At 42.2% G+C, this 25,385-nt stretch overlaps 1 protein-coding gene across 5 annotated transcripts in view; it reads right to left on the reverse strand.

The window, feature by feature from the left end:
* Positions 1 to 25,385, reverse strand: part of MXI1 (MAX interactor 1, dimerization protein) — a 98,286-nt gene that overhangs the window by 63,680 nt on the left and 9,221 nt on the right. For 3 of the 5 annotated variants that reach the window (XM_060171350.1, XM_007530289.3, XM_060171351.1), the window contains exon 2: positions 11,953 to 12,085. In XM_060171350.1, the coding sequence (XP_060027333.1) occupies positions 11,953 to 12,085 (133 nt within the window). Of the gene's footprint in view, positions 1 to 11,952; positions 12,086 to 13,291; positions 13,591 to 25,385 lie in introns of those variants that run through there. The other 2 variants (XM_007530303.3, XM_007530296.3) reach the window with 2 other exon arrangements.

The following is a 25,385-nucleotide window of genomic DNA, read 5'->3' on the forward strand; positions in this document are numbered from 1 at the left end:
GAACCACATTACACCTATGAGGATGTTCAGAATGTTCTACATGAGAAAGGGTAAACACAAGTGCTGGTGAAGAATATGGGGAAAGAGGAACACTTAGAACGACTTATAACAGTATTGGTAGGAATCTGGTTTATAGCAATGCTGGGGACTGAATCGGAGGTACTGTAGGAGCCTTAGGCATGAAAGTCTTTTGCATAACCATTATGTTACCTCCTCAGGCCTTGGTGGGAATCTAAGTTTGTTTAACCTCTGTGGAAACCATCTTGGAAGTTCTCAGAACATTAGAAATGGAACTACCCTATGAACTTCTAGGAACCTATCCAAAGAAGACAAAAACACTGCCCCCCCTCACACACATTGAAGGAAGCTTTAAAGGTATTGTACCAACTCTCTTTCCCTTTCCCTCTCCCTCTTCTCTCTTTTCCTCTCTCCTTCTCCCTCTATTAAAAAGACGAAACAAAACAAAAACATCTATCCAAAGAGACCTATGTTCATCCATGTTCATACCAGCACAGTTTGTAACAGCCCAAACCTGAAAGCAACTCAGATGAGTGCTTAAGAAAGTAGTGGTACACACACACACACACACACACACACACACACACACACTCACACACACACACACACTCACACAATGGAATACTACTCAACTGTTAGAAAAGATAAACTATGTACCTTTTCCACACCTTGGATGAAATTTGAAGGATTCATGTTAAATGAGGTAAGCCTGAAGAAGAACAAATAGCAGATGATCCAAAGGATATAAAAACACATATCCAAAGATAAGTATGCACACCTATATTCACAGCATTATTTGCTAACAACTCAAATTTGGAAACAATCCAAATGTCCAATAGACAAGTGGTTATGTAAGTTGTGGTTTAAATACACAATGGAATATTACTCAGCTGTAAGATATAATGAAATTTATGTCCTGAATGGAACTCCAAGCAATCATGTTAAATGAACTAAGTCAAAAAGTCAAAAAGATAATACTACTAGATGACCTCACTCACAGGTGAAACTTAAGAAACAAAGAGAAGGGTGAAATTTAGACTAGTTGCGGACTACTGCATCAGAGGCAAGGATGCTAAAGAGGGAGGTGGGAGGGAGTTGAGTGGTAGCGCAGTGGGTTAAGACCAGGTGGAACAAAGCACAAGAACCAGCGTAAGGATGGGGTTCAAACCCCCAGCTCCCCACCTGCAGGGGAGTCGCTTCACAGGCAGTGAAGCAGGTCTGCAGGTGTCTATCCTTCTCTCCCTCTCTCTGGCTTCCCCTCTTCTCTCCATTTCTCTGTCCTATCCAACAGCAACAACATCAATAACAACAACAATAACTACAACGATAAGACAACAAGGGCAACAAAAGGGAATAAGTAAAATAAATATACAAAAAAAAAGAGGGAAGTGGGAAGGGATAAGAAAGCATAGGGGACCCACTGTACTGTGGTGGAGGAAGACGTCAGTTGGTGGTTAATGCAGTGTGTAGATACCCATCATGGGAAGATTAAAAAAACTGTATTCTTATGACAATAATTGCCTTGTAAATCATTATTTCCACCCCAATAAAATAATTTAGAAAGGAAAAATAATTTCAGCATTAACAGAATAGTTTTGAAATTCAAAAAGACAATAATGTATTTTGGGACTTCAGGGCCAGAGCTATGGTGACCTAGCCTCAGGAAGTTTGCTCTTCCCCAGAAAATAAACATTAAAACAAACTATGTTGAACCTCAGTTATGCATATGGCAAAGCAGCACACTAAGTGAGCTATTTTGCCAGCCTAGTTCTACTCTTTGACCCTACAATTTTAATTCTTCATGCTTATCCTAAGGACCTAGATGGAAAAATGTATAAAGGTATCTGTACAGAGATGTTGATAGATGCCCTGTTCATAAAGGGAAAAAAAAAATCAAAAAGTAACCTAAATGTCATCAATGGACACTTGGCTTAGCAAATTACTGTATAGCCATGAATCAATACATTCCACAATTTAAAATCATGTAATGTGTTAGCATGAACATGAAGTAATGTTCATAATAAGTGAAAAGAAAAACTGCAAAAAAAAATTCAACCTGAAGACACCTACCTTCAGGCCCGGGTGTTGGCACACCTGGTTGAGCACACACATTCCAATGTGTGATGACCCAGGTTCAAGTCCCTAGTAATTACCTGCAGCGGGGAAGTTTCACAAGTGGTGAAGCAGTGCAGTAGCCCCTTTCTGTCTCTTTCCCTATCTCCCTTCCCCTCTTGATTTCTGGCTGTCTCTATCCATTAAATAATGATAATAAAAAATAAATTTAAAAATAAAGACACCTACTTTCACTTGATCAAGTTTTGTTCTAAGTTCCCATGGGGTCTTCTATTTTCCCTATATCAACTTCATTCCAGTTTGAAATAATATACTTAAATATTTACTCAATAGTGTGTTTCCTTCAGTAGACACTAATAAAGATACTACACACACACACACACACACACACACACACACACACTACTAAATGTCTGCCAGTATTTTAAAATGTAGAAAGCCAAAATGAAAAAACAACTTAATGAAAAAATATGCATGCTTAACTTATATTACCATTACTGACAAAAATGACATCTGGGACTAGGTTTTGTCAAACTATACCATCTTTGGTTGAATTAGTACATAGAAAACCATCCTCACTTAAAAAATTACAAGGGGGGGTCGGGCGGTAGTGCAGTGAGTTAAGCAACACATGGGGCAAAGAGTAAGTACCAGCATAAAGGTCCCGGTTCAAGACCCTGGCTCCCCACCTGCAGGGGGGTCACTTCACAAGTGGTGAAGCAGATCTCTCCTCCTCTGTGTCTTCCCCTCCTCTCTCCATTTCTCTCTGTCCTATCCAACGACATCAATAGCAACAATAACAATAATAATAACCACAACAACGATTAAAAACAACAACAACAAAATTACAAGGAAGCAATCCAGGAGGTGGAAATACCAGGTAAGATATTAGACTCACAAGCATGAGGTCCAGAGTTCAATGTCTGGCATCACATATGCCAGAGTGGTACTCCTGTTGTGTTGACTTTTTTTCCCTCACTCTCTCACTCCTCTATCTCACTAATGAGAAAGTAAATCTTAACAACAGAAAAAAAGGAAAAAAAAATTACAAAGAGCCATACTTTGTAGAGAGAATTCTGGTGTGTTTATACCAGAGCACTGCTCGACTCTGGCTAATAGCACCAGAGATGGAACCTGGGACGTATTGCATACAAGCCCTCTGCATAGTACTGTGCTATCTTTCTGGCCTAATGTTGTTTCATATACATGGAGGGCTCTAGAAGAGAAAGCTTTCCTCAGGTCAACGGTACTGCCTGGCTAGAATTATGCCTACATTTCTTGAAATCCAATTTGAGGTCAAAGGCAACCAGCACCTATGCCATAAGACCCAAGCAGGCCATCTGTCTTCTACAGGCCACATGAGCTTTAATCAAAATTGGTGGTCATACTCCATCTTCATAAGACAGAGAACTATACCAGATGAAATATTAAATTCCACTTCTACAATTTTTTTATCTCCCATATTGTATATTCAATATTGTGATAAAAAGATCTTTTACCAAATAGAAACAGAATTGCTCCACTGACCGACAAAGCATTACCATGAAAATCTCTTCAAATGCTACTTTCAAAAATTAATACATACTTATGGGACTGAGCAGTAGCAAATTTGCGCTTTAATGAAGCATTAATGCAAAGTCTAAGTTTGTTTAAATGAGGGCTAAAATATTTCTTTACAAGCTTTTCATTTAATCTCCCCCATGTATCCTAAAGCTTTGTGAGTTTCCTATTGAACAAAGACCTAGACACTATTTAATAGAAAGAATTTGAAAAATACAAGATCATCAGTGGATACTCAGTGGTGGTACACTGGGTTGAGCACTCATGTCACCAAGTGCAAGGAACTGGGTTCAAGCCCCTCTTCACCTGCAGTAGGGAAGCTTCACGAATGGTGAAGCAGGTCTTCAGGTGTGTCACTCTCTTTCTTCTTCATCTTCCCTTCCCTTCTTAATTTCTTCCTTCCTTCCTTCCTTCCTTTCTTTCTTTTTTGCCTCCAGGGTTATCACTGGGGCTCGGTGCCTGCACTACGAATCCGCTGCTCCTGGGGCCATTTTTTCCCTTTTGTTGCCCTTGTTGTTTATCGTTGTTGTTGTTATTGCTGTCATTGTTGCTGAATAGGACAGAGAGAAATCGAGAGAGGAGGGGAAGACAGAGAAGGGGGAGAAAGATAGACACCGACAGACCCGCTTCACCACCTGTGAAGCGACTCCCCTGCAGGTGGGGAGCCGGGGGCTTGAACCAGGATCCTTACACCAGTCCTTGTGCTTTGCACCCTGTGCCACTGCATTACTGCCCAGCCCCCTCCCTTCTCAATTTCTATCTGTCCTATCAAATAAAAGAAGGAATAAAGAGGGAGAAAGAAATAAAGAAGAAAGAAGGAAAAAACGACTGACTGCCAGGAAGTGGTAGATTTGTAGCACAAGCACTGAGTCCTAGTGATAACCCTGGTGTCAATAAAAATAAACAAGCAAATAAATATTAAAAAAGAAAAATATAAAATGTCAGAAATAATTTTTACAAAATATAAAATATAGTTCAATTAGAAATATTCTAAAAGAAAGAAATTTCAGATTATTTCTACTAGGGGAAAATAATCCTCTATAGTCCAGAAGAAAACAACCAGGAAGATATAAAGCTGAAAACATAACAATATAATCATGGCCCCTAACATAAGAAACTATTTCATTAGTCAACAGTCTAAGAAAAGTTAAACTAAACCCATATAAGCAACAAGAAAACTGTTTTGATTTTTGCACTTTAGTATTTTCACTCCTTTCTTCCAGTGGGTGGGACTAAAATATTCATTATATAAACATATCTAGTATGTATTTATGATTATTATTTTCCAAATGCACTAGAGAGAAGAAATTTGTCATCAACAAGAGATTCAAAAATAAACTGGTTTTGATACTTCCTAGATCACCTTAAAAATACTGCAATTACATTTGTGATATACTGTGTATATTATAGGTTCATTAAATACTTACTGCTAATACTTAATAGATTTATGGTTTCTCACTGTATATATGTTTTATTTTTATGGCAGAAAAACACTGAATGTTCTCTAAAATTAAACACAGCATTCTCCAGTCTACTATATTTGTTAAAGTGACCTGAGAGCTTAGAGATTTTTTATTCTTCAAATACTACATTTTATTTCCCTTTTCAAATGTTATCATTAGCAGCATTGCTTAGAAAATAAAATAATCAAAGAGTTTGCCAAAGTAGGAGTCACATTCTTTCATTATTTCTCCCTCCAGTCTAATATGGTACTTGACACAAAAGAGGAATTCAACTTTCAATTTAGGACAGTCTACCTGGAATCTGAAATCCTCCTATTCTTTAGAAAATAACTGCTTACCTAGAGTTTGACAACCTCCTATTCTTAACAAAATAACCACTACATACAGTGTAGTGTGACAGGTACTGGGAATAGATGTTTAAGCAGAAGAGATTCAATTTCTACCTTTGTGGAGCTATTACTCCAATGAATGAAACACAACTTTATCAATCAGATGACTGCATTTCTACAAATTGTGATAAACACAATGAAGGGCAAGTAGGAACTAAAATAAGAATGTTAGGGTTCCCCTTGGGATAGACCTAAAATAAGACTTCCCAGCTCTTTTTTTTTTTTTTTTAGTTTGTTTTTCTTGTTTTTTTTATTAGTGCTTTAATATTGATTTACAAAATTATATGAGATAATGGGTATAATTTTACACTGTTTCCACCACCAGAGTTTTGTGTCTCCATTGGAAACTGCAGTAGTTCTCCCAAGGTCACAAATAAGGGTTAACTATTATTTCTATAACTATCTATATTTTTATATATTTGCTCTTTTTTATTTATAAAATAGAAATACTAACAAGCCTATAGGATAAGAGGCGTACAATTCCACACAATTCTCACCACCAGAAATCCATATCCCATCCCTCCCCTGATAGCTTTCCTATTCTTTATCCCTCTGGGAGCATGAACCCAGGGTCGTTATAGGGTGCATAAGGTGGAAAGTCTGGCTTCTGTAATTGCTCCCCTGCTGAACATGGGCATTGACAGGTCGATCCATACTCCCAGCCTGTCTCTCTTTTCCTATTGGGACAGAGCTCTGGGGAAGTGGGGCTCCAAGACACAATGGTGGGGTCATCTGCCCTGGACCATGATGCCAACCTGACTTCTCTGGGCAGACAACCTCATCAATGTGTCCTGGAACTCCACCTCCCCAGACCCGTTCCCCACTAGGCAAAGATAGAAACAGGTTGGGAGCATGGACTGACCTGCCAACACCCATGTTCATCAGAGAAGCAATTACAGAAGCCAGACCTTCCACCCTCTGCACCCTATAATGATCCTGGGTTCATACTCCCACAGGGATAAAGAATAGGAAAACTTCCAAGGAGGGGACAGGATGCAGAATTATAGTGGTGGGAATTGTGTGAAATTGTACCCCTTTTATCCTACTGTCCTGTTGATCATTAAATCAATTTTTAAAAAGCATTAAAAAAAAAAGAAGAAGAATATTAGGGTGAGGAAGACAGCCTACTTGTTAATGTTACTTGTCTGAGATACCTGAAACCTCAGAAGCCCCAGAGGCCCCAAGTTCAATCCCTAGAACCAACTACTGCAGCCAAGTTCTGCAACAGCAGTAATTCTTAGCAAGGATGATTTTAGAAGTGTGCCAGAATGCCATGACCATAAACTACAGTGAAGTCATCAAGTATTTTTAATTGTATATTATAAAATTCCATTTCCAAATGTCAGAAGGATGCAAAATGGTAAGATTACTGGGTACATGCATACAATATCACTTGTTTTCTCTATGTACACTTGTAAAAATAATATTTCTTTAAATAATATTTTAATTTTTTATATTTATTTACCCTGTTGCCCTTGTTGTTTTTCATTGTTGTTGTAGTTATTGTTATTGTTATTGATATAATCGTTGGATAGGACAGAGAGAAATGGAGAGAGGAGGGGAAGACATAGAGGTGGAGAGAGAGATAGACACCTGCAGACCTGCTTCACTGCTTGTGTAGCGACTTCCCTGCAGGTGGAGAGCCGGGGGCTCGAACCGGGATCCTTACGCTGGTCTTTGTGCTTTGCGCCACCTGCGCTTAACCCACTGCGTTACAGTCTGACTCCCAATATTTTAATATTTTACTTATTTATTAACTTGTTGAATAGAGACAGAAATCAAGAGGGAATGGAGACATAGATACCCATAGCACTACCTGACCACTTATGAAGCTTTTCCTTTGCAGGTGGGGACTAGGGGCTTGGACCTGGGTCCATGTACTTCGTAACATGTGCTCTCAACTAGGTGCACCTCATCCAACAACAAAAATAAGATTTCAAAACTTGAGAGGAAAAATAGAACTCCTAATATTATGAGCCAAGCATCAGTACAAATTCATGAAATAACATCTTATATAAGGAACATCATATTATACCTGAAAACTAGGGAGAAAAATTCAGCCAGCATTATACACTGAAGCGGCTACAATGTCAGGAAAACAAATAATTATGACATGCAAGATACTAAAGTAAAAGATGCATAACAGGAATGGCAAGGTCCATAGGTAATTTTTGATTAGGAAGATAAAGACATACATACTCATCAGCTCTATTCCTATTATTTTTGATGACTACTGCATGAAAAATTTTACAGCTCTTCTGCTTTATGTGACCAGTACAATAAAAGCTTGATGAACTTGAGTAATAGGCTTAAAGTTAACAGGAAGTCTACAGAACTCCCTTACAAATGGGCTAGAAACACTATTTTTCAAATACCTCAGTGTTAAGATCTGGTCCTTGGCTCCCCTTCTCCATGAAGCAGAAATTTTATATATAAAAAAAGGAGAAGTAATTTTTAGCATGCTATGTTAAGATAATAGTTCTCATCAATAGGTCCCAGCCTAGAACCTCCTGAGTGAGAATGGACCTTGAAATAATAAACTCTAGAACTGTTTTTCCTTCCTTTCTTTCTCTTTCTTTCTTTCTTTCTTTCTTTCTTTCTTTCTTTCTCTTAATTGGGAGATTAATGGTTCACAGTATAGTTGCTGGTACATTGGTACAACTTCCCATCTCTCCAGAACAGGGTCTACAAATCTTTTTTTCTTATATTTATATTCATATGAAGAATAACCTTCCTTTGTTTTTTTTTTTTAATTTTTTTAAATATTTATTTTATTTATTTATTTCCTTTGCTGCCCTTGTTGTTTTATTGTTGTAGTTATTATTGTTGTTGTCGTTGTTGGATAGGACAGAGAGAAATGGAGAGAGGAGGGGAAGACAGAGAGGAGGAAGGAGAGAAAGATAGACACCTGCAGACCTGCTTCACCGCCTATGAAGCGACTCCCCTGCAGGTGGGGAGCCGGGGTTCGAACCAGGATCCTTATGGCGGTCCTTGTGCTTTGCGCCACCTGCGCTTAACCCTCTGCTCTACAGCCCAACTCCCCACCTTCCTTTGTTATAGGTGGTCCAATGTATATAGAGTTATTTTCCCTTGGATATTGGGAAAACATGGCATGCTTGTAATTTTACAAATCTGCTGATATGCTGTGCTAAAATGCACAGTAGTTAATACTGTGATTCATATATGACATAATAGTCGGATTCTAGTAGAAACACTAGCATGGAAGTATTGTTTAGTCAAAGCCCACAGCTGAGTAAGAATAACTCAAAAAATGACAAATATTTATTGAGGACTTTTAAAATAACTGGAAAAATCTAGAAACACACTTCTTGTTTAGGACTTTATAATTTTTAATTGTTAGTAAAAGTGTCACTTCTGCAATGACCAGGCTGGATGCTAATAATAAAGTAACTGATCTCTTAATACTTTCATTTCAATGTCATAGAGCTTGAGAGGCAGATGGCACCTGTTGAATATATAATTCACCCCTTTGTTTTACAGATGAGAACAGGGGACACAAAGAGCAAGTAATGAGATCGACAAACTGATTTCAATAAACTACGAAAGGCTGAATTCAATTTTTGTAACAGGATGGAACCCACATCTGAGTTCCTATCTGCTATCTTCTGATGGGTCCAAGTTAAAGAAAAAAAAAAGAAGTTATTTTAATCTGAACATCTACTGAAGGCACATAAATTCCTAAATATGGGCCTTAGTTGCTAATATTTTAGCCACATAAGCCATGAAGGGCAAGAAAATTTAGATTCGGGACCGGGTGGTGGCGCACCTGGTTGAGCACACATGTTACAGTGTTCAAGGACCCAGGTTCGAGCCCCCAGTCCCCACTTGCAAGGGAAAAGCTTCACAAGGGGTAAAGCAGTTCTGCAGGTCTCTCTCTCTCTCTCTCTCTCCTCCTCTCCCTCTCCCTCTCTATCTCCTCTACCTTCTCGATTTCTCGCTGTCTCTATCCAATAAATAAAGATAATAGTAAAAAATTTTAAAAAAAGAAAATTTAGATTCATTTATTTTGAATGCTATATATTGCATCTATTCATCAGAAATCTACCACACCAGAACAACTATCTAAATCAACACCAAAACACCAAAACAGAATATTAAGTTTATGGCTAATTGTTTGTCTATGTTTAAAAAACTAAGTTTAGGGTCCAGGTGGTGGCCAGGTGCTCAACCTGGTTGAGCACACGTTACAATGCGCAGGGACCCAGGTTTGAGCCCTAGCCCCCACCTGCAAGGGGCAAGCTGCACGAGTGGTGAAGCAGGGCTGCAGGTGTCTCTCTGTCTCTCTCCCTCTTTATCACCCCCTTCCCTCTTGATTTCTGGCTGTCTCTATCCAATAAATAAATAAAGATAAATATATATATTAAAAATAATTTTACAGATGCAGAATGGGCAATGAAGAAGAAAAAAATGGAAGCAAACAGCTTCTGAGGTAAATGAGAGGCAGAAGAATGAAATCAAGTTTTACTTCAAGGAAATCCAAAATGTAGAGTAGAGTATGGAGGTCCAGCCTCTTGAGCACTTTTATTTGTAGGAACCTCCAGGTTTTCTGCATCAGTAGTAAAAGCCTTTACTCCTGCTTCCTCCCCAATCTAGTTGCTCATGTTAAAAGTTCCCCCTAAAGCCTTCAAACCTAGCCAGATTTCTCTGTGTCCCTCAAAAATCAATGTTTATGTTCTCTCTTTGCTTTAAAAAAAAATAGTTTTGGGAATTGGAAAATTGGCCTTTGATTTCTCTTTATCAAGGAAAAGACAAAAGATGTTAATATTTTTAAAGAAAAACTTTTGAAAGCTTTGTTAATTAAATCTTAGAATTCATTTCCTTCCTGGATCAAAAACACTGGGGAAACAAGAAATTACCAGAACTTTTCAAAAATGAAAGTTAATTATTTCTGAATACATCCAGACAAGCATTTCTAGTGATCTACTGATTGAAAAATAGACATCTTCTTTTTGCTTTAAAGACTCCCTACTGAATATGTAATCCATCCTCTCATTTTACAGATGAGAACAGCTAAAGGACAGAAAGATATGTAATGAGATCATATGCTGATTTCTATAAAACAGGAAAAGACTGAATTAGTTATTGTAGCATGATGGAGGCCAGGTCTGGTTTCCCATTTAATTCAATCTTTTTTTCATACTTATGTATTTATTTACTTATTTATTTATTTTCTCTGTTTTTGCCCTTGTTTTTTATTGTTGTTGTTGTTATTATTGTTGTTGTTACTGATGTCGTCATTATTGGATAGGACAGAGAGAAATGGAGTGAGGAAGGGAAGACAGAGAGGGGGAGAGAAAGATAGACACCTGCAGACCTGCTTCACCGCCTGTGAAGCGACTCCCCTGCAGGTGAGGAGCTGGGGGCTCAAAGTGGGATCCTCACGCTGGTCCTTGTGCTTCGCACCATGTGCGCTTAACCTGCTGCGTTACTACCCGACTCCCCATTTAATTCAATCTTATAATTTAGTAAGAAGCAAAACTTTTACAGCATGGTCTTCCCTTCTTCATCTTTAGACAGAAGAATAGACTATGTCCACAACTTCTAACTATTTTTTTTTTAATGCATCACTGGGGGAAGGGGCAGAAGGTCTTACAATACGTATGCTGTGCCAGGGAGTGGCCTCCAGAGCCCAACTGTTTTATTCTACATAATTAGGGTAGGAAAAAGGAGAGGGGAGAGACACCAAACTACTGCTCTGTCATCCACGGAGCTAGCCTTAGTAAATTCATGGTGTCACAGATCAAACCCAGGGCTTCACATACTGGGGTAAAGTGTACATTCTAACCTCTGATCTGTCTCCCAGTCTCACTACTTAAATATTTTTATTCCTTTAACAAAACTTTAAAAAAAAACAACTTTTCTTTATTAACGAGATAGAAGTGAAAGAGGCAGTGCATCACTCTGTGGCATGTGTAATATTGGGGATCAAACTCAGTACCTCACATTTTGAAATCTAGTCATTTGTCCACTGTGCCACCTCCTAGGCCTCCCTTTAACAAATAACATTTTATTCTACTTTTTAACATCCTGCCTGAACTATTCTTAAAAAAAAAAAAAAACCCTCTTGGACCATCCAAGTTTACAGTTGGCCCATGATTACTTTCAGCATGTGGTTGCATGCAGTGGGCACAGGCTGCTAAGTTTCTTAGTCTTCTCAGTCATGCCCACTTCAGAATCCCAACAGGAACTTTTCTGGTTGTCTTTCTACATTCTATTCTTTCCCTCTCACACAAGGTCAGGCTACAGATCCTAGACAGTCTTATTTTAAACCCGGCAAATCCCCGGGGGATATTGATAAGAAGACTCCATGTGCTTGTTCAGTGCTGTTCCAGACTTGGGAAGGACTGAGACTGGGATGGCCAACACCCTTGCCTGAACATGTGCTCCCCCATCCAGCTGCCCCTTCCTAAACTTTCCAAGCTTGCTACCTGTTGGCAGTGCTGGTGTTGCTGCTCCCGCTGCTGTGTTTCTGTGCCCGGTTCAACCTCCGTGGGGGCTTTGAATGCTGCAGCCGGGGGCTTGGCATGGAGGGGAAAGTCGAGGCGTAGCCATGTTCACACTCTAAAGAGACATCAAGAAAAGATATGATAAGAGGAATATATCTAAATTCATGGCCCAACAAATCTGAAGTCCTTGAAGTAAGCTATCGAAAACAAGAGAAAGGAAAGTAACTTTTTTCTATTATTTTTGGTTAGGAGATAAAATACCCAGTCCTGCCTGGACATCAGTTTTGTGACATATAATATACAGAACCAACCCACTTTTTGGAAGGTGTACCCATACCTCCTCTAAACCAAGTATTTTCTCCTTTCTTCCCAAAATTCTTTTCTCCAAGATTTCTTGTCAAATAGCCTAATTTCTAACAGCAGGTATTATATACACTGTATCAATTATTTTACATGCCTCAAAATTCCCTATTCCTTGAATTGTCCGCATTCTGGAAAATCTGTAAGTCCTCCATTTCCGTGTGTTTCAAATAATTCAATTACCTAATCTTATAGCATTCTCCCCACCACAATTCTCAGAGCTCCTACCCTTCATCCCCAATCTTTACACATCTCCTTTAGTCTGCATCCCTAAAGGGACGCCATCCCTTCATACCTCTAATGCTCTGAGGTTCTCATACTGCCTTCCTTCTGCGTAGCCTCCTCCACCACTTTCCATCCCTCCTGCAGCCTTCTTTCCACTCCCCCACCACCCACCCTCCACTCTCAACACCTTCCTCTCCTCTCCCCTCCCTCAAGCATCTTTCTCCTGCTTCCTTCGCCAGCTCTCCCCCCCACAAACACCTTAACCTTACAAGATACACACACGTGTGGCATCACAAGCACCTCCCCTCGCACATCTACATAAACACCCTTCCTCACTCACCCACTCTGCCCCGCACAGGTACAGCTCCTGGCACGCACCCCTTCTCACAGTCACCCCGCATCCGTGCCACCCTCCTGACACACGCAGCCCTCTTCAAACACGCACCCGTAGCACGCACCCCTCCTGTCACACGCACTCCTCTCGCATGCACCCTTCCTCTCACATGCACCCCTCTGGTCACACGCACCCATCTTCTCACATACACCTGCACCCCTCCTCTCGCATGCACCCCACCCTCGCACATGCACCCCTCCTCTTGCACACACCCCTCTGCACGCAGCTGTCTCTCCCTGAACCCCCCACACACACGCTCGCCCCCGTCCACCCCGCACTCCCCACGCGGAGCAGCAGTGCGCGGGCTCGGGCAAGGTGGAGGCGGCAGCGCCCAGCCGTTACCTCGGTCCCGGCGCTCCAAAAACTCGGCCGCCTCCAGCAGGCGCTGCACGTTGATCATCCGCACCCGCTCCATGGGCACCGCGGGTGGCGACCCCGGCCTCTCCGCGATCCCTTCCCCAGCCGACAGGAGGCGCCGCGCGCAGCTACAGCGCGGCGCCGCCCCGGGACATGTGCGGTAGGCAGGCGGGCCGGCCCCGCAGAGGCTCGGGCTCTCTCCACCGCCCCGCCCCCGCCCCTGTCCCTCCCCGCCCCGCCGCAGCAAGCCAGCCGCCCGCAGCCTGCAGCCCGCGCCGGGTTTGTTTACCTCTCAGAGCGAGCACGGGGGAGGGGCGGGAGCAGCGCCGGGACACGCCTCCTCCCGCCCCTTCCCCGGTCTCCTGGGAAATGTAGTCCCGCCCTCACCCAGTGCACGCCGGGAGGCAAACTCCCTCGCCCCCTTAGTGCGCCTGCTCCCGGCAGGGCTCCGCAATGGCCTCTGGGAGATGTAGTCTTATTTGGCTTTCCCGCGAGGTGGTACTAATAAATTATCTGGGTCTTGCTTCTAGGAGGAAAGGATTAAAGCGAGTTCCACGGTTTCAGGAAAACACATTTCTCAGCGATTTGACCGAGAAACCAGAAGTTGGGACAGTCTTTATCTGAAGCGTCATGTTCCAGTCCTTTATCACTACTTTCTCTCAAATGAGTTTTGTGGCTGTTTCCCTCCCCATCTATAAAATGCATTGCTAGAAGAAGGCACTCAGAAACATTTGAAAAGCCATAATTACTGTTAAAAACAAGACCATACATCCTTCTTCCATCTCCATTTCCAGAGAGGCAGTTCCAAAACCACAATAGTAGTAATAATAGTAGCAATATCATCATCATAATTAACAATACATTAATAGAGAGCAAATACAGGGCCTCAAGTCTGAGCTCTTTAACAGAGCCACCTCCCAGACCCAATTTTTTTTTTGTTTGTTTTGATTTACTTTGTTTGTTTGCAGTGCTGGGGGCTTGGGTTTGCTCAATTTTGCTGCTCTGGGTGCTTTCACATTCAGATCAAGAAAGAGAGAGACCTCAGCATTAGAACTCCCTCCAATGCTTACTATAGTACCTTCTTTGTGGTGGTGCCGGACCTGGGCTGTTCGGATGACAAGACACATGCCCTAACCACTTAGCTACTTTTTTATTTAACGTTTTTGAGACTGAGTTCTACTTTTTTTTTTTTTGTCATTGCTCTTATGTGGTGCTGAAGGTGGAACCCAGAAACTCATGCCTGTAAGGCAGTAATTCTATTAATGTGTCACCTTCCTGACCCCAGTCTTATTAAGAAAATCAATTTAAAAAAACACACCTTTCTACTCAACTAGTGATTTTAGAGGGTAAACAGCCTCTCTAGTACTTCACGTAAACTATATAATTGAATGGGTAAGTAATTTGGTACTGGGGTCATAAAGGGTTCAATTCAAATCTTGACTACTACTTTTACTAGCTATGTGGACTTCTGATGCTTCCTTTTCTTAATGTATAAACTGGATATAATTCCTCCATTTATCCAAACACTGAGGACTCCCAGGTGCTAGGTGCTATGTGTACTGTGTACAGTAATGACAGAAATAAACATGGATCCCTCCCTCAAGGAATCGGTAGTTAGTATAGCTGATTGTGGAGATTGAATGAAAGTGTCCCAGCACTTACTGCATGACATTGATAAAGGGAAGTTCTGACTGGTTCCTATCAGGTCTTCTCCATAAAGAGGGAACAGAAAGCAGTAGCTAAAGAGAGCAGGGCCCACTTTCAAAGTCTGGCAGTGGTTGCCCTCACTGCCCCTTTCTTTACAAGTTCCCATCTAACAAGTCTTCCTGGTCAGGACCAGGGTTTCCCAACTTCAACATCATCATCATCATCATCATCATCATCATCATCATCATCATCATCATCATTATTAAACACCTGTGACAAGGAACAAGGAGTTCCTTGCCCTCACTGATGGTCAGCAGCATCCCTAGTCTATGCCCACTAGATGCCAGTGGTGCAGTACTACCTCTCAATTACTGACAACCAGATATTGCCAGTGCCTCCTGGGGCACAAAATCATGCCATTTGAGATCCTTGCAAGACAGTCACAACCACTGGAAGTTATAGGAGCTAGCTAAGAATTGCATAAAGACTCATAATGTTTTGCCATCTTTATTATTTTAACCTGTCTGTGGACACCCAAAATAACAGGAAGTTCCTGGCAAAGAAAGAACTTTTCCCTTCCTTGAGGTCATTACAGTGGTTACTAAGATAATATCATCACAGGGTAGAAATCTAACTCTCAAAATTGTCATGGACTCCATGCTCATGTTAATACCTTCTCTCTCTCTCTCTCTCTCTCTAGTGTGTGTGTGTGTGTGTGTGTGTGTGTGTGTTTTCTCAAAGTGATTAAGATTTACAGTGAGGTCAAAAGCTGCAAAATTCTGCCAGCCCTTTTAAATATTACACTTAGTGCCACATTTAAGAACAAACTAGATATTCCATCAGTGTAGGGAGATCCCAATGAGAGGTGTTCACAAGCCACAAGAGAATTTTTTTTTTCAGAAGCTTTGGAACAGGGTCTGTGTTTTCACAGCTGTTAGCTAGCATGCTTTAGATCTAGGTTTTGCCACTGGGTAGCTGGTAAGGACCCCCTTCACCCTCAATAAAGAGGCATGTCGGGCAGGGGCAAGATGAAATTATTTGAAAGAAAATACTTATTCACTCAGCATCTGTAAGGTAAGGCCAGAAATTATTTATTTTATTATTATTTTTTATTTTCCTAGAGCACTGCTCAGCTCTGGCTTATGATAGTGTGGGGGATTGAACCTGAGACCTTGGAGCTTCAGGCATGAGAGTCTCTTTGCATAGAAATTATTATGATAAAAGCCATTTTCTATCACTGGTAGATAAAAAGATATAATTTTATGACAGGCAAAAGTCTACTTTAACCAATGGGAGGTAAACCCCTGTGACATTCAATTAAAAAAATAATAGTATAAATTGAGTTCAAGATGGGTATAAACCAATAAACCACAAGTCCTTGTGGTTTATTAAGGGAAAGTTAGATGTTTGGTACACATACCTGGTTTTCCACAGTTGGCCTCCAGATGAATTAACCACCCCTTCTTTTAGGTCAATAGTCAAGAGGAAAATGAGTAGGTGCAAAGCCTAGAGAGTCAGTAAAATGCACCTCTATGTGTTGAAGAAGAGGGGAGGTGGTGGCAATGATAGACAGTGGGCAGAGTTGAGGGATGGTTTACAGAAACAGCCAGTCTTTTCTAACAGCAACTGAAGACATTACTTCCTCCTCTCTACTCTGGCTGTCTTCCAACGTTTTTGTTTGGACATCAGACACAAGGGCCTCCCATAGTACAAAGCAAAGTATGAGGCTCTAGCCTCTGGAAAATTATGCTACCCACACATCATTCCCCAGCACCGGCTCATCCCAGAATGGATGATACAGGAGCAGTTATGGTTTTCCTTTTGCACAGATGAATCTGGTTTGCACTATTAATGCAGAGAGGGTGGCTAAAGAAAAGCAAGGCTTTCAAAGTCTACTGACTAAAAGACTTGGAATTTTACCCATAATCTCTGGTTCTATCCTTTCCCTAAAGGATCTCTCCCAAGGGAGTTTCATTTGATGATGGAAAAAAGTCCTTGAGAGTCCCCCAGGTCTATAACAGTCTGGAAACGAGAATCTGCCCAGGCAAAGTTCTAGATTTTTAAGGGGTCCTTTCTGGTTCCTAATGACTCATTGCAGATTTCTGAACAATGGAGGAGGCTAGTCTGTCTTGTGCCTTTTCTACAGTCAGGAGAGGCAGAAGGAGGGGAAAGGGATCACGAGGGAAAGGTGTGTGGGTGACACCTGGCACTGAAGAGAACTCCCCTCCAACTGCAATGTCCCCACCTGCACAGGACGCTGTTTTTACAATCACCTTTAAAGATGGAGATTTTCAAACAAACAAGGCTGGGGGCAAGGGAGGGCGAGTCCTGAGCTCCAGAGTGAGTACCCTATACAGTTATACATTGGTTCAGTCCCTCACCCCCTAAATGACAATCGCAGCCCCCTCCCCTGCGGGTCTCCCAGAGCTCAGAAATGTGAAGAGCAGCAGAAACATTTCCCTGTGCCGGGTGAGTCAGCCTCGCCTAACTTCATGCGTAAGCTCTCCTCAAGTCAGCGGTGGCTCAGAGCTGCGGGTCTGTGTGCAGCCGAGATAAATTTGGGTCTAGAAGGGATGACGTAATGCTAAACCCGAGAGGTAGCTGCGCCTCCCAGGGCTCCAGTCTCCCGGGCTGCCGGCTGACATCGCAACCACACGGAAAAGCACCGAGCCACCCAGGTGCCTGCGCTGGGGAGAAAGGGAATCAAAAGACGGGGGTGGGGGGTAGGAAAGGCCAGTAGAGGGAGGCAGTGTATTCTGAGATATCTGAATCTGGAAGTTTGTTGTTTTTTTAACTTCAGTATTCTGGTGAGATCAGGCCACTGGCAGAGGCTCAAACAGCTGCACTTGACTTCCATCCTAGCCTATCTCTTTCCCCCTTAGAAAAGGGATTCTTAATTTTTATTAGACGATCCTTAATCCAGCAACCTACTTTGGTGGATGATTATCGTGGATGTGTTAATCTCTTTGCTGTCCTTTCCCTACTGTTTCTGGTTTTTTTTTTTTTCTTTCCTTTTTTCTTTCTTTTTTCTTCTTTTTTTGCATTACCTTCAATCCAAGAAGAAATCTGCATTGCAGGATTCAATTAATATGCACATTTAAAAGGTTTCCTGACTCAGAAACACCCCCACTTCGGGGGGGTTCTAGAATGCATTTGGAAAGGTATTTGGGAGGATTTAGCTATGACCACGTTAAATGAATGTTTTCCCCAAATGCCATTTCCTGGTTTATTTCATCAAAAGTCATATCACTTATTTTATTCCTCATTTCAATCTCTTATTTTTCAAATGGGAAAACCAGGGTTCAGAGAAGTATGGTAATTTACCTGAAGCCACACAGTTATCTATCAAGCTGACAGAACATGAATCAGGACCTAGTCCTACAGAACTCTAATCCTGTGCTCTGCCCATCTGCATCCACTCCTCTTCTGATTGAGGTGTGTGTGTGTGTGTGTGTGTGTGTGTGTGTGTGTGTGTGTGTGTGTGTGTATGTGTGTGTTAATTTGCAATAAACTAATGTGGAGTAGGGTTTCTGGTCTTTCAAATTTGTAGAGCCCCAATCTTTAGCTATCAAGATCAAGTTACTTTCTGAAGGGATCCAAAGACTGCTTTTACTTTCTCTTTAAGGTTCATTCTTCCCTAAGGAAAAGTTAGCCTCAATCAAATTGTTGCTGGTGATGACGGAAAGCCATGGGCCCCGAGCTTAATAATTATAAGACTGCCACACGTGGGTAAGTAATCTTTGTTCTGTGGAAGTAGCTTCCTTCATTAGAAATGTTCTTCTCTCCTCCCCCAGCCCCCTACTTCCTTATCCAAGTTCTAGGAGTCCACTGATTGCTAGAGCAGGTGCCTTACCATACTGAAGACCCTAGGTTCAAGCCCCCCCACCACACAGGAACATCATGGATGTCACTGGAGATTTCCATGGATAACAGACTTGTAGTAGGTTTCTCCTTCTTAAATAAAAAATGATTAAAAGAGAAACAAACAAACAAAAACTACTAGGCCTAGGAGGTCACTCATTGGTACTGTGGCTGCAAAAGGCCCCAAGTTCACTCTCAAGTGCCACGTTGTATGAAAGAAGGCAAAAGCAAGTCTCTGGATCCCTTCAGAACTCTATCTTGATAGCTAAAAGACTGGGGCTCTACAGATGTGAAAGGCCAGAAGACCCACTCAACCACCAACACCCCCCCCACACACACACACACTTTTCAAGTAACATTAAATCATTCACTGCTGATAAACATATGTTATTCTCCTTTAATTTGTGGTTGTGATAATTTATATCCATAGACTTTGTGACTCTCGGCCACCTTTGGCTTATAACTTGGTCAGCCATGCTATGTTATTCTTTTGGAACCCTGTTCATCCTGGGAGTGAATGTTTTGAATTTCTGCCTCTATATTCAAAAGTAAGAATATGCTGTGGTTGTTTTTGTTGCACTTACTAGGTTTGGGATACACAGTATGTTCTTTCAACATTAGTTAGATGCAATTTGATTTTAAAACTTTAACAGAAAGGAAAAGATTGCCAGAGACCTTCCCCTGCTACTAAGATAATGCCTCCCACCTTCTTGCCACCACCCTGAGTCACCCTCCTACCCCAGCCTGGAGCTGATCTACATGGCCTGACTCCACCTGTTGGCATCATCACTCCCTTTGAGAGAGCAGAAACCTGTGGAGGTCAGTCTTAGGCCTGCCAGGCCCTGAACATTCAATTCTAGCCCTGTTTCCCCACGGTTGAGTGCTCAGCTTCAGGTGCATCATGTGGAATAAAAACACCAGATCCTTGCTTGCCAAGGAAATCAACGATCTCACCATCTCTTCCAGCTCCAGTATTCTGATTCTACGATTCTGGGATTCTCCAGAAATCCTACAACTATTTGCCCCCATATGCCAACTAGCTGCCAAATAAAAATCAATTCTGTTAGTTCATTTAAACCTTTGAGGTTCCTGGTTCACACATGAGGCCCAGGGAGGTTAAGTGATTTGCATAAGGTCACACAGTTAGTGAGCAGATTTAAACCTGGGTTTTCTAATTTTGAACCCTGTAGTCAGGGTTTTTTTTTTTTTTTTCTTTTCTTTTTTTCAGAGAACTTCTCCACCCAGGCTTACAGGGATTGAACCTGGAACTTCTGGTGCCTCAGGCATGAAAGTTTGTTGTAAGCGCTATACTATTTCCCCGGCCCCACATCAGAGTATGTTTAATCAGACAAGATCAAACAGAATTGGTTAGGATAAGGATCTCAAGCAGGGGTAATACCATCCCCTTAAAGGGCTTTGTAAATGTCTAGGAGGGACTTTTTGAATATCACACTGATTGGGGGAAGGGAACCCACTGGCATCTTTGTGAGTGGAAGCCAACAATGTTAAGTCCTGCAGTATTCTGATCGGAACACAAAGAATTGTGCCACCAATAGCTCCCTTGTTGTAAAACATTGGGCCAGAAGGTCAAAGGCAAAAAAACTCTTCCCTTAAACACACATTCTTTAAGTATCTATTATGTGGAGGGGCATAAGGGCTAAAGGCTGAAGATTAAATAATAAACAAAACTACCTGTAGTCCCTATTCGCAAGGTGCATATATCCTAGCATGACAGACTAATGATGAGCATGTGAAAACCACTGAGAAGCAGGATGAGAGAGAGATGACAAAGGGGGTGGGAGGGGGGTCCCTGAAGTGGCTAGAAGGATCAGAGACAATCACAAGGGCTGCCAAAGCCAGTTTCTCATACTGCACTAAGTCCACCAAGCAGCTGGGAATGGTGGTAAAGGCAGACTTGGATTCAGCAGGGCTGGGGTGGGAGCCCAGGATTCCTGTTTCTGACAAGCTTCCAAAGACACCAAGATCACACTCACTCTGAATGATAAGAGTGAAAGCCAGGGAAGGAACTTGGATGGTCTTCAGAGACAAGAGAGAAATGACTGAAGAGCTTTTAAGCAAGTGTCCTGAATCCAGTTATATTTAAGGTCATCAGGTTTCCTAGATCTCGGTCAAGAAGAGGAAGAGGCTGGACTTAGGCTGTTCCACCGGAACCAGCTGGCCCACAGTGTCATGGTAGCAGCCAGTGTCTAAAGCTCCTCTCCGTGGCTCACACGTGCCTTTCCCCTCTAACTTCTCTGGCAGAAGCCCTTGGCTCCAAGCTCAGGCCAGACCAGTTGCCATACAAGCTTGGGCGCCTTTAGGAAGCCTCGCAGAATCTGACAGGGTGTGGATTCACACCCTAACACCCTCACCTTCAGAACCACAGGAGCACTACTGGTTGGGTGAGTTCCACAGGGTGCTGGGCAAGGTGGTACTGCACCTGGACAGGCAAGCAGCACCCTAGTCCATCACTCTCTATACAAAAACAAAAAGGGCCTTATCTGGCTCTAGTGTCAACACCCAGAGTCACGGAAGTTTTGTCTGAGGTGTGTGTGTGTGTGTGTGTGTGTGTGTGTGTGTGTGTGTGTGTGTCCTAGGATAAGTGGAAAGTAAAGGAAGTTGATCCAGGGAGGCATCCCTAGGGGGCCCTCAGCCTGGACTTCAAACATTCTGAAGTCCATTCCCTGCCTCCTGATTCCTGGGGCTTTTCTGGGAAGAAGGTTTCTCTAAGAAGGAAGAAAAACCTGAGTTTGAGCCTCTAGTCCACTCTCCGTTAGCAGCTGGCCTGGGAAAAGTTAGTCAGCCTTGCTGAGTCTGACTTTTCCTCTTCTATAAAAGGAGGATAATTCTAGTGCCCTCCAAGTGGATGGTTTTGAGGATTAAAAGTAAAGCTTTCAGCATTGTGCTGGAACAGTAACTGCTCAGTAAAAGGGAGTTGATTATCATGATAACTCGCGAAAACAGAGAAGACTGTATTTTCAGTAGGCCTCCAAGAAGCAGACTATCAGATTTCCAAGAGAGAAACAAGAATCATGTGTTGTTCCTTGTCTATTATTTCCACTGGAATATATAGTATATTTACATATATAGTTACACCTTGGCAGGTTTTGGAAATGAGTTGATTGAGTTAAATTTGACAGCTGGTAGAAAGAATGGACAAAAGTAAGCAAGGCCCTCAAGAAATAGTCAGTCTGGGTTAGGGGTGTGAGGAGGCAACACCTGGGGTGTCATCAAGTAGTTCTGAGTCTGCCTGGAAATAAAAGGAAGGGCTGCATGAATTCCTACTTGCCACCAGTGGCCACAAGCAGAGCAAACCTGGGCAAGCCCTCTCTTTGAATATCATAGCCCATCTGATCCCAAGTCATTTCTCACGAGTATCCTTGTTAATGGGCAACAGAGATGCAGAATAAAATGTTTCTAATAGAAGGTGATCTGAATCCTCTTTTATTGTTTTTAGTTTGAATTCCCTCATCTCCGTCTCTCTCTGGACATGGTGTTTATCTTTCTAATTTTGCTATGTTTAAAGTTCTTTAGCAGACACTGAAGTTGGCTATTAGAGGTATGTGACCAAGGGCATGTTATATAGGGAGTGGGTTTGATAGGAACGCTGTTATGAACAATTCTCCAACTGCAGAAGGCCCCAGTGTATAAAGAATGGGGGGTGGAATGTGTCTACGTACTAGGCTGCTTATGCAGTACTTGGTTTCCTAAGCTCAGACTTGTTTTTCTTTTTTCTTTTTTTCCCCTTCTTCTGTTTTTTTTTTTTTTTTAATCTATCAAAATGCAAGGACAGCTTTGACATGAAAAGGATTTTAACTGTAGAAGGTAGGATGGATATCAGGAACCTTTTTTTTTTTCCCTGAAAATCCAAGATAAATTTTTTGCTTCACCTGTGATACTGCATAGACCCAAGGTCAAATATAATCCCATACTGCTGGGGTGGCTTGTAAAACCACCAAATTTCTGAAACCTAGCACCGGAATAGGGTGTATACACTTGATGAGGCAGGGACTGTACCTCCAGGACCCAGCAGTGTTTGCTATAAAGTGGACTGTGCTCTTCAAATATCTTAAATACCTTGAATTTAATGAACAAATGAGTGAACAGTCTGGGAAGAATTCTTGGCACACGACACAATTCCACATTTTATAAAAGTATTTACCACAGGGGCCTTTCAAAGAGAGTTTCTCCCTTAAAACTGGGACCCTGTGTACATATATTTCCTGGAATTTCATTGCTCAAAGCAAGGGTCACCTGAACTTCCAAAATGTTTCACAAGCAAGAGGCCCAGCCCAGCATTACGTCAAGATGAGGAAGCTACAGAAGGAGCCCCTGCCTCAGGAGAATGGTGGCAAGTGCCCATTATTTTGGCCAGAGACACCAAGTCAGCTGTTGACAGCCTTAACACCTCCATCCAGGCCACACAGGGACAGTGATATCACTGACAATTACTTCCTTTAGTTAAGAAGAAGAAGAACCCGGGAGCAGATATCTGTCCCTGAAGAATTGAAGTCTATCTATCTATCTATCTATCTATCTATCTATCTATCTATCTATCATCTATCTCTCCTATGTGAGCCAGAAGTTCTACTCTCCACTCCCAGAAGGAGGTCCCACTGAGAAGACTTAAATTCTTCCTCTGTAGTTAAGGCTTGAGTAGCCATCCCACTGCCACTGTCACAGCCTTTGGGCTCCTCCCATGACATTTCCCCAGCCCCTCCCTACTTCCTCCACCCCCATGTAGGAAAGAAAAACTCTTTCCTTTTTCTTTCTTTTCTTTTCTTTTCTCTTCTTCTTTTTCTTACTGTCACCAGGGTTATCACTGGAGCACTCAAATCCACTGCTCCAGGCAGCCATATTTTCCTTTCTTTCTTTTTTCTTTTTTTCTATTTTTTTATTTGATAGGATAGAGCGAAACTGAGAGGGGAGGGGGAAACAGAAAGGGAGAAAGACTGACAGTGGCAGACCAGCTTCACCTCTTGTCAAGCATCCCCCCTGCAGGTGGGGAGCAGAAGCTCAAACTGGGGTCCTTGCACATGGTACATGTATACTTATACTTTTTCTAAATGACAAATTCAAATGAGCTTCATTTTGAAAGACTATTGAGAATGTTGCAATGACCTTTGCAACAGCCAGACACACCCTAGGATCAGTAAACTAGGCTTAAGAATTGCTGACTTTATAAGCACCTGACCAATAAAACAAAAACCCAGTTTGGGGCTCAGCCTGGAATCTATTCGCATGTCAGGTAGGAAGGGAACACATTCTAGAAGGACCTGGTTCTGCCTCTTCTGTGCCACCTTGGGCAAGACACTGCTCCTCTCTGGGCCTCAGTCTCTCCCTCTGTATAGAGAACTTGATGGATGCTTGATGATCCTGCTACTCCTTCTGGCCCTGATGCACTGTCTTACTAACTACCTCCCATAAAAATAAAAAAATACCCCCCCCAAAAAAAAAAAGAGTGGAAGGAAGAAGAGGAAAGAATGGCTCCTCAGAACGCAAGACTGCAATAAAACTCCCATATCCTGCTTTCATCATTCTGCAAAAAGGATTCCCATTTCTTACTGGGTTGTTCCTTTTTTTTTTTTTTCCCTCCTTCTTTTTCTTTCTCCTTCTCTTTTTAATTCAAAAACCACAAAACCACAACTCACCTCCCCAAAATGGGTCATCTGGAAGCCTGGACTGTCAGGGTTAGGTGTGTCCAGTCTGGCATACTGGTGGTATCTAAGTGAAGACCAAGCCAGGGTAACCATGTGCTTCTCCTCCAGAAACCCAGTTTAAATCAATATTTATCCAACAGTATTTATAGAAAGTGGTGGTAAGGAGGAGGAGCTGTGGGGGGGTTCTAAAACAGAACAAGCCACAATGACTGATGTAAATCTTTGCGGCCAATTCATTTCTGCAGGGCCCAGGTTTTGTTTTTTGTTTTTTTTTTTAAAGGCAAAAGCCCCAGCTTTTGATGAACCTGCTGTTGGCCCTAGTACCATAGCAACAGCCCCAAGTCCTCTAATATGCCCAAAGGACAGACTTGGGAAAGGCAGCCTGAGGGGGGTGGTGTTTCCTAGGAGCCTAAACTTGAGTTAGGGCCAGGAGAGTTGAACAACTCTGAAAAACAAAAAGACCTCTCTGGTTGGCCAGTCTGTCTCCAACCTCACTTCTAAACCTTCCCCAGGCAGGGTGTGTGCAGGAAGACCTTGGCCAATCAACAGGGTGTTTCAAATACCATCTGGGCTTCAGGTTGTCAGGTGACCTTGGGCAAGTCATTTCACCTCTCTGGACTTCATTCCTTGGCTGGACGGTGTATATGCATATATGGTTAAAACAGCTGGCTCATTCTGGAACTAGAGGCCTAGGTGCCACACAGCTTTGCCACTGACTAACCAGGTGACCTTTGGGCAGATTGCATTGATTCCTTGCACCTCAGTCACCCTCTCTGTAAAGTAAGAGTAATAAAACTGCATATGTCATGGGGTTGTGATGAAAAGAGGTAGTCCACAGCCAGCCCCATACTTGGTATGTAGTTGGCGCTCAGTTAAGTGTTGTCAGCAGTCATGTCAGGCAGTGCTGTTGG

Source organism: Erinaceus europaeus, chromosome 14 (assembly GCF_950295315.1).
Source record: "Erinaceus europaeus chromosome 14, mEriEur2.1, whole genome shotgun sequence".
NCBI classification, from domain to species: domain Eukaryota; kingdom Metazoa; phylum Chordata; class Mammalia; order Eulipotyphla; family Erinaceidae; genus Erinaceus; species Erinaceus europaeus.